This window comes from Ctenocephalides felis, unplaced genomic scaffold (genome assembly GCF_003426905.1).
Source record: "Ctenocephalides felis isolate EL2017-DRISC unplaced genomic scaffold, ASM342690v1 CF-g0.4_SCAFFOLD_01886, whole genome shotgun sequence".
In the NCBI taxonomy this organism is placed as follows: domain Eukaryota; kingdom Metazoa; phylum Arthropoda; class Insecta; order Siphonaptera; family Pulicidae; genus Ctenocephalides; species Ctenocephalides felis.
Genome location: NW_020538040.1, coordinates 48,666,146 through 48,676,945, shown reverse-complemented (window position 1 = coordinate 48,676,945; position 10,800 = coordinate 48,666,146). Strand labels below are relative to the sequence as shown.

The following is a 10,800-nucleotide window of genomic DNA, read 5'->3' as shown; positions in this document are numbered from 1 at the left end:
TGTTATAAACTAACAGAATTGACAGTTTTATAATTGTACTTGTTTTATTTCTATTGACAGTTACTAGCTATATTAGAACAATTTTGGGGAAAATCACAATTTGTTCATTTTTAAATAGATGTGCATTTGTGACAAAAGAAATCTGTCGATTGGTTCGTTTCAATCTTCTTTTCGAAAAACTAAAGTGTTCTGGATTGAAATATAAACACATATTTGAATGCAAAACTAAAGTTATAAACAAAATTCTTAAAAATGATGGTCTTCAAATATATATATATATATATATATATATATATATATACATATATATACATATATATATTGATAGAATTTCGTTAATTTAATAATACTACAAGGCTCTAGTAACATCAGTACGACAAACTAGGAATTATAGTGTCTATAACAACCTATAAAATACTTATTCTTAATTACATAAAATAACTTTCGACTTAATTTTAAATAAAATATCAATATAAAGGAATTGAATCCTTTAATTTTTGCAAATGTAAATTTTGTATTTATTTAGCCAAAATTTGGAGATCTGTGTGTTTTAGGAATAACCAGAACAATTTACTATTTGTATAGTAAATATCATTTGCTACATATAAAAATACTCTATATTATACATACTCTGTTCATTTATTTAATTTTGGTGACAATAGTCCGATTTTCCAAAAAATAACAATATGCTTAAAATTACATAAAATATACTAATTTTGTGACAATATCTACAACATAATCTTACTTGCAAAAGAAACATAATTTAATTGAACGAACAAACATAAATGTGGACTTAACAAAATATTTAAACAAAATCTTCGAATGCTTTTTTTCAAAGCATACATTTGAAGGTATAAATATTATTGTTTTTTATATTCTGACTACACTTTAGGTTTCGTCACAAATACGTATTTTAATAATATTGTGGCACTGTTATATCTTGATTGTATTTTTACCAAAAATATATGAATTTACATTTTACACACTCTGATTTTTGTTTCTGGTTACTATAGTATAAAATTGCGAGGGAGAATTAACTAAGTTAATCCAATACATATATTATATTTACAAACTTTAATTTTTTTTAACATTCATTGTTTAAATAATTATTTATGAGTCGCGTAACTATCGAGATTTGTACTTATCGAAATAAGTACAAAACTCGTTTTAAACGAACACATTTTAAAATGACATTTTTCGGATTTCTAAATTTAAAATAGCGATCGATATAATAATATCTTTAAATTTTGTTCTCGATTTACGTATAAGATATTATTTTATCGACTAAGCGAATGGACGTGCGATGGCTGATGCAGTTTCTTGCTGATACTAGTTGCTCTAAGATAGCTGACTAAGTTCTTAGTCCACCATAAGTTCGAAATGGACACTGCCGATTCTGTCGTGACGATCGTGGATGACGTTGTGCGCCCACGCCTTGCATTCGATGTTGATCAGGATTCCGGCTGAAACGAATTTCAATATATCATTAATATATTAACACATGAGCCACGCATCTCACAATCAACACAGAATACTATCGGAATCGCTTATAGCGCTAATTAACAATAGCAACAATTACCGATTCGTCGACGCTTCCATATTACAATTTTTGGTATCTATTTAATAATACTTCAACCCATTGACTGCCAGCAATATATAAAAACCAGGACAAAAATGACAATTCGATTTAATCACATATTATTGAAAACTTTATTTCTAGTGCATAGTTTCCATCGAAATTAAAAAAAAAAGTGTTTGTACGAGACAACTCGTAGTTGACGTCCTAGAAAATATCGTAATCTACGAGTTATTTGGTAGTTGGCATGCAACGTGTTGAGCTCTAAATGAGATATTAAAATCTATTTTGTAATTCATAAAATGGATTTGGTATATTTTACTTTTTTTACAATGCTTTCAAAATAATTTTGTTTCTTGATGGTACTTGATGGTACTTGATGAAGATCGATTATAATATCAAATGTTGAAGGCATACACAAAAAAAACTAAAATAAATAAATACCACAGGCAAAATGTATAAACCCTTTTCAAATAACGTTCTAAGAAAGATGACATACGATATTTTACTACATGCAATCTTTATTCTGCAAAAATTAACACCGACTCCCCTTTCAAAAGCAGATAAAATTGATTTCTACGAAGAACAAACTATAAAATATAAATACTTACTTTTCGGCCGTTCGAAATGAACCGCAACTAAAGGACTCAGGTATCCTTCATTGTTTTCATAAGGATAGTAATATCCTGGAAAACCGCGCTTCGGGTAGTACTTAATAGTTCCGATGTGTTCTACATCGGCTGGATTTTCGCCTTCGCATGAGACCCAGACTGTGTTTCTCTGAAAAATACATAAATATATAATAAACACAATACACAATTGTTCAAATATATTTTGACTTGATAGTTTTGAAAGCAGAACACAAAAATTAGTTAATCCTTTTCAATCGGATGTCTCTTTGAAGGCACAACGTGAGCCTAGCATATCACTCGGTTGTCTTTTCTGAAGAGATGTGATACTTTGTTAAAAATTAAAATTATTAATAAAAATATTTTTTTTATTGTTTAACAGCAATCAGAACCTTGAGTCCTATGAGCTGTTGGGATGAAACTTCTCCTTACTTCGTATTTTTTAGATGGTAACCCAATGGTTATCCACCCATACTTGATGATTTTGTTATTAGAATTGATCTAATAGGGCTGACATTTTATTGGTGCAGCAATGCCGGGTGAGGGCTATTTTAACTTGGAAACATATTGCTATCTATGTTTCCAAGTGAAAATCGTTGTCACTGCTGCCTGACAACAGGCTGCTCGAAGTGGGTATCGAACCCGGGACCTCTGACTCAGGTCCCGTCGCTTTTTATTTATAAAAATAAATTTAAAAATATTAAATAATTTAATTTAATCAAAACATTCACCCCATTTTTTAAGAAACACGTATTCTGTTGTTACAGGTTAAATTAATGCAAAAAAGCGTCGAGTTGGCAGTAGGTAACATCTGAAAGGTGCCAAGTGCAAAGGGTTGAAAATTATAAATTATCTTCTGAATTTTTTATTCATTTTATAATTTCAAAAAAGTTATAATATTATCAATAAGAAAGTGTTAATGTTGTAAGAGCAACGAAAATTGAATCAGAGCTCAAATTGTAGCCGTGCGACCGATTTAATTTACCAAAATATTAAAGCTTAATAAATTCTAAATTCGTACCTATTTAGAAAGTTAATTAAAGATGTTATTTTATTTTAAGTTTTTATAATAAATATGTGTACTAAATCGCTTATAAGCTATTTTTCTTCAAACTTACCATGGCTGGATTGGCAACAATTTCTGGATCGTTTCTGATATAGTTTTTGAGCTCTTCCGGCATCTTTTCGGGCAGGCTGTTAGTGTCATTGTAATATTCGGGCACCCAGCCGAAAATTTTGTTCAACTTCAAAATGACGCACGGCGCGCTCTTGTGATAATTAAAATTGTTTTCTTCGATACAGGGACCCCAAGCTTTGACGTCCACGTCGCACACCATACCTTTTGGTGGCGGCGAGTTGTAGTCACAGCTGTAGATGTTTTGACCTCGGTTGTAGGTTAATCCGGGAGTTTTGTAGACTGGAAATCCAAAAAAAAAATCGAATGCGTGAGAAGGGGTACATACATCTATTACAGTAGTTTTTCAATTTTTAACTATGATTATCCGAATGGCGATGTATATAGGAACTATGAAACTGGAAAATAAACAAGAGGAACAATCCATCTATTCTATAATACCTTTCGAAATTTTAGTTATAATTATTCGATTGTTACATATAGAAACTTTGATATAAAGTATATATGAGTTTACTTCATATCTTTAAAAATTATTTCTAAATGGATTGTCTAGTTTCTTTAACACAATAAATAATTTATTTTATCCCAAGTGATTAATTTATCACAATTTATTTTAAAAACTATATTACATGTCAGAATTTAATTTAATTTTTTTTAAGAGTTTGCAATTCAAACTTATTTTTAAAAATTATCCAAAAATATAATTTAACATAAATTTTAGAAAAACAATTTTATTTTTAAGTAGTAACAATTTAGTACTTTTGTTGGTGCCAAAATATTTATTTTTAAAATAAAACCGCAACCGTTCAGAACCCAAATGATTTAATCAACTACGTCCAAGCATTTACTTTATGGGTGTATTGCCCCTCTTGCTACAAGCGTCGTCTATATGCGACATTTGCTTGACGATCTGTGTGTACGAGTGTCACTTTTAGACGACATTTATTACTTTGGTTTCAATATTTTCCGCTCTGCGTAAATTTCTTAGAATTCTAATTTGTTATTGAAATATTTAGTTTCTTAGAAGAACAATTTCTATTTTTTTTTAATTTTGCGTTCTTATTGATTAATATTCTTATATATGATAATCTTAACATATATTTTGTAACAAATTTTTGGGCGTCTTGCTCGCTCAGGAATCATAAAAAAGTATACAAATTGTAAGTTAAAACCATGTTGAATTTCAAACATTGTACAATATATAGAGGTATAGCAATGTATTACATACAGGTGCTCAAAAATTCAATACTATCAAATATAATAAATTAATTATTAAATTTATAAATATGCAAAATAAAAGTAGTGGAATGAAAATAAAAAATGCATACACAATACAGTATGTTTATACCTATAATTGATTATTAAACTATACTAAATTGTTAAAATGTGAGTAGGGAAGACTGGGTACGGTTGTGCCAGGGTACGGTAGAGACAATCGTCTTAACAGCAAAATTCTACTGATTTTGAGATGTCCAAAGGGAGAAAGACGAAGTATGTTTGTTCGAACAAGTTTTCATTATATGTCAAAGTAACAAACACATAGACCACTTTGTTTGTAATTTTGATGTAAGTTGAACATTAGATAATTTAGATCAGTCATAATGATTATTTTTTCTCAAAAGTGTGCGTTGGGTACGGTTGTGACACGTGGTTGTAGGTCTTGTCCTTTTCAGATGAAGACTAAACAGATAAAGAAAAATCTGAGACAAAATACAAAAGAGAAAAGAAAAGGAAAATTCAATAAAATAAAAAAAAGTTCACAAAGATTTCGTGTTAGCTTTGTTTAAAAAATTATGTTCTGTTATATTATATTCATAAGCTTTATTTCAATGAGTATGTTGTGTATGTTTATGCCTATTATTTTTTAACCTATTTTTATGCATGCCACAACCGTCCTTGGGGTGTGGACGGTTGTGACACTCGCCCTTTTCTTGTATAATTTGATTTTATGACTCAACATATTTAAGGTCAGTATTTTAATATTTCCAGACAGACAAATGTTCAAATTACCATTTAATTTACTTTTATCCCAGCTAACTGATAAATTAAAAAAATATTGCCAATCAAAGTGGCACAACCATATCCAGTCTCCCCTATATATTATTTCGAGCAAATTATTAGTATTATATTTGAAATATGCAAATATTTATACAAATATTAATAATGAATTTGAATGCGTATTTCTCTTTAAATAAATCTTTAAATTTTATGTTGGTATATTCAGGTGGAAAATTTCAAACATAAAAGTTATGCTAAAAGCAACGGAGAAATATAATAAAATGATAGTAAAGATTTTATGACTTATAAAACGTATGCGTAACGAATATTGAACAGATAGGTGATGTTCGCGGAATTGTAAACTGAACTTGAATACGCCGAACTAATTACAATTCGCATTTGGATAACATGTTTTATAGTCAGCGAAAGACAATACGGTTTTCACATCTTAACAGTTGCTATGCCGAAATAATAGACGTATATACCTGCTTAAAAACTTTTACTAATTACAGCGAAAATTAATATTATTTACTACTCTTGTGATCAACAACTTCTGTTTAAGGTCTCAGATTTTTTGTCAGATACCCTGTTAAAAGATATATTCAAAATAGGGTAAGGCGGGGCACAAAGAGGTCCAATTTGACTTTGAGAAATTATATTGTGAACCAAGTATATCACAACAAATAGCACATATCAAACAAACAACTATCTGACCATATTTAGTACAACCAAAATAATTCATCATTGTAGAAATGTGCTTTTTGCTGTTTTTAAAAATTTGTGACCTGGTTCTTTTTGCCCCATAAGCGGGGTAAATTGGGACGGCCAGGGGGCAAAAAGTTTTAATGTCTTATTTTTAACTTTAAAAGGATTTTACGAAATAATGGTTACATTATCCAACCAATACAAAAATAAATTTCATAGGTGCATCTTTCACAGAACTAATACAGTATATAACATTGATTAGGTTTTAAGGCAGAATTATTCATCAGCGGAGTTGTAATAACCATTTATTTAATTTATTTCTTGTAAAATTGCTTTTTCTAACTTAATTTACTTTTTATTTACTATTTTTCATTGTTTACATCTTTGTTAGGGTGAAGGTTCAGTTGGTCATTTTTACCCCTCCCACTTGTAAGCTTTTATAGAGGTTATATATACAAAACTGTTGAATCTAACTTAAAATAACAATATATCTTATAAAACAATGAAATAACGTATGCTTAAGAATTATATTGAGGTTTCGTAAATTAAACAACAGTGCTCACAACCAAACAAACTATCAACGATAAAAAATACTTTAGTCATCGATTTTCAAACATTGTCATTTATTTCCCTATTTAGAGCTACATCGTTTTCCCTCTAATTTCAAATATGATTGTTAAAATTTTTTAACTTTACTTTTTTTGAGATATCTTTGTTGGACCTTTATACTTGCGGTCCTTTAAGCACTGCTCTACTCTATCTTTATTCAAATTCATTTGTTCAGCAAATTCGATGGTCTTGGAAAAATCTTGATAATATTACATTACGAATGAAACACATTTTAACATTGTTTCATTTGTAAGTACAACTATATTAATATTCCGATATTTATAGACAATTGATATTGAAATCCTAGTATGCGTTTTATATGTTTAATGATTTATATTTCTTCTGAACCAGACAAGACAGTAACTTATGTAAATATTCTGCACGAAACCAGTTTTGAAACTAGTTTCGCTATGGTAATATTTTTCTTGTAATTCCTTTTTTAAAGCCATTATCATGCACAATTCTTGAAAGTCGTAGGATTTGAGGACATAAGATGTATTTGAATATTATATTACGTCGCACAGAAGTTTGTTTTGATAACCATATATTATTCAAAACAGAAGCTGTATGTAAGTAAGAATAACTGTTATAATGGTGTCACATATATAAATGGTAGGTTACTGCTTGATTCATATTTTGGAGCATTTTTTAAATATTGTAGTAAGCTACAACTGACTTCAAATAGAAACGACGAATAATTAGATCTTATAAAATGAATTTTTACAACAATCTATCTATTATATTTCAATTTCTATTATTTGAGAAAATTGTTACTGATAAGCAAGTTAATTGAAAGATCAGTCTAATACCTTTTGCAAACAGGGTTTAACATACTCTATTAAAATTCTCTATTACACCAATTCGGTGTTGTGAAATTAGAACCTATTTTCCAACAATTTCTTTGGCTTCAGTGTGTCAAAAAAAAGTGTTTGAAATAAAGAAAACACGATCCCACAATTTATTTTTTATTTTCCCACAATTTATTTTATCTTTTCTCCTGTTAACTGTGTCTTTGCTTCGGTTACGAAACTTGTAATAAAATTTACAAAATTTGCCAGTCAAACAATTGTATTTGATGAAATTGTTTTGTAATCTTATAATCAAATTGTAAAGTGATCCATTTAAAAAGAATTTGATTTAAACCGCTGAGATTACAGCAAAGTGCTAAAGCCAATACCAAGTTATGAGTGAAGGCAAAGTGTAACATATTAAATTTAAAGTATTTTTAGCAAACGAAAATAGCAATAAATCGGTACGTCATAAACTTTTGATGACGCACAGAATATGACGTATTTTGCGTTACTATTCTGTCTACGATCAGCTATTTGTAGATCAGCTCTTCACCGCAATTTGCTATGACAATTTACGTACGATATTAGTGTGGAAATATTCATTTATTTTTGGTACAACATAATTTCATTTTGGTAGTTACAAATTTTGAATCATATTTAAATCCAAGTTGTTTAAAATAAATTATAAATCAAACTAGTTGTGCATGGGATTGTGCGTTAAGGCAAATTGCTAGAACTTCCCGTACCGAAATTTAAAGTTTTCATATTTAAAGGTTTCAAAAGCTCAGATAAGAAAACTTAGATTTTTTTTGAGAATTCTGAATTTTTTGAATATCATGGTGAATTTTGAAAACATTGATAAAATAAAAAAAATTGCATTTTTAAAAAAAGAGAATACTGATATTTTCTGAAAAAAAAAACAAATTTTGAAAACTTGAATTTTTTTTTAAACTGAAATTTTTGATTTTTTTTTTTATTTTTTATTTGAAAATTTTAGACCCCATCTATAGGAATCCAATGTTTTTTTTTAAAATTCAATTCGGTTGATCCGACGAAAAATTGTATCCATACAATTTTCATTTTCGACTTTTGGACGATTACTATAACCTACTCTATAAAAAATTAATAAATTGCGTAAATACCAGAAAAAAAACTTACATTTTTAAGCTGATTTTGTTAAGAGCGGTTTGTTCTATTGTCTAGTTCTAGATTTTGACTTGCACAGATCGGCTTGAAATGGGAGATTATCCAACATTCGTTTCTTTCTATATACGACTTAATGAAAATTATATGAATTTAACTTAATTTTCATGATGTTTTAAACTCGTTTTTCAATTACAGACAAAAGCAATATAATCTTAGCCATCTGCTGCATTTACCTTCTAATCACATAAATTATTATAAGTTATTCTCGGAGTGATATCTAAATGTTAGTCTAATATAAGCACTTTTTTGTCTTATTCTTAATACCTATGCGATCAATATAGTGCGTTTAATACTATTTTCTATGAATTACTGATAATATTTCCACTATGAATTGATGCCTTTCTTCTCAAATATCACTTTGAAAAATCAATAATATTACTTTCAAATTCACCTCGTCAGCAAATTAAAAACCTCTACATAGCATCGATATGTTATATTTATGACAATAGACATTTTGGAGTCATAACTCATAACAATATTAAAAAGCTTATTTTATAGATCACAAAACTATAAAAGATTTAACAGATTTTCAGGTTATAATATAACACAAGAAGAAAACAAATTATAATTTTTAATAATTTAACGTGATACTTCTTCAAGCAAAAGTTGACACACTGGATGTCGTCTATAGGCGACACCGGTACACAAAGGACTCGAAAGGGTTAAAAAAAAACTCCGTCAAAAATATCTGACGAAAACCAACTCGACAAGAATTCCTTGTTTCTTGACAGCATTAAAACTGATTTGAAGGTTTATAGATAAGAAGGTTATGAATAAATACATATGGTTCAATCTATTATAACGAGTTTGCCTGATTTTCTAATAGTGAGCTTGTATTATTTCTCTAAAAATAAACAAAGGGTATTTTCTACTCACATTGTAAGAACTCTGAAAGGGATTTGGTCCATCGACTGTAGTTGTCTAAATCGGTACCCTTGTACCAGATGAGCGTGCTTTCTATGTTCTCATCGGGCGGCAAAGGCCTGAAGCCAAGGCCTGGATTCGTTCCTATGATACTTTCGTCTAATTGCCATTTTGGTATACGAGGATCTAACGTCTGGAAGAACACCCACATGCATATTGCCACTAATGCTGCCAATACTCCGTAGAATATTGTGTAGAATATACCGATTTTCGCTGAAAACAAAGAAAATTTTATTACAATGTCGTTTATGTAATAGTATAATAGATACACTTTAATTTATATTTAAAATAGCATACAATTGAAATGAATTACGTAAGATGATTATTATTCACGTGTGGTTTTATTAATGAATATTGGGTTGTACGAGGACATTAACTGAACTTACTATACATACACGCACACACAGATATATATATATATATATATATATATATATACATGTGATGTTGAAACATTGAAACATATTGATATGAAGTAAAACAGCCAATGCGTCGAAATGAAAAAAAATGTATTTTGGTTTAAACGTTTGGGGACCAGACGTGTCTCATCATTCAGCTGATCAATTTTTTAATTATTTAATACTAAAATACAGATTTATAAGTATAACAAGTACAAAATACATACCAGATTAGGAGAAAAACTGAAACTCAAACACAACTAATGCAACTAATCTATTTAAAAACATCCATTCGCACTAATAGGAACACAAATAAATGAATTTATAAAAAAACACTATAAAAATATTAACTGTATGAAAACAATCTTGAATATTGAGGTTATATTAGCACGAGAAAACACGTGGATAACTAACAAAATCAAAGACATATTGGAATGTAGTTATGGAGGATGAGGAGTCAGGGGTAAAGGATAAAGTCAGATCTACAAATAAAAATATTCAAAAATGTTTTTAAACAGTATTTTTACAAAGTTCTTTTCAATAAATTTATTTGTGGTTCAACAATTCGTAATTCGAATGGATTTATTAGTTGCATTAGTTGTGTGTTAGTTTTAGTTTTTCTTCTGGTCTGGTATGTATAATCTCACTTTTGTACCTGTTATACTAATAAATCTGTGTTTTTGAATTGAATAATTAACTAGTGGGCTGCATGGAATTGTGCCTTGATGCAAATTGCTTAAACTTCCCGTAGCATAATTAAAAATCTTGGTACGGAACCCAAAAAAAAATTACTCAAAATGTGTACACATTATTAAAATCTCTGATAATT

At 28.9% G+C, this 10,800-nt stretch overlaps 1 protein-coding gene across 3 annotated transcripts in view; it reads right to left on the bottom strand.

Moving 5' to 3' along the window:
* Positions 1-381: 381 nt before the first annotated feature.
* LOC113378840 (sodium/potassium-transporting ATPase subunit beta-2-like) overlaps positions 382-10,800 on the bottom strand; it is a 157,519-nt gene continuing 147,100 nt past the window's right edge. For 2 of the 3 annotated variants that reach the window (XM_026619457.1, XM_026619458.1), the window contains exons 2-5: positions 9,526-9,786; positions 3,324-3,622; positions 2,188-2,356; positions 382-1,463 (exon numbers count right to left, since the gene is read on the bottom strand). In XM_026619457.1, coding sequence (XP_026475242.1) covers positions 1,360-1,463; positions 2,188-2,356; positions 3,324-3,622; positions 9,526-9,786 — 833 coding nt within the window. In that variant the 3' untranslated portion in view covers positions 382-1,359. The remainder of the gene's footprint in view (positions 1,464-2,187; positions 2,357-3,323; positions 3,623-9,525; positions 9,787-10,800) is intronic. The other variant, XM_026619459.1, reaches the window with a different exon arrangement.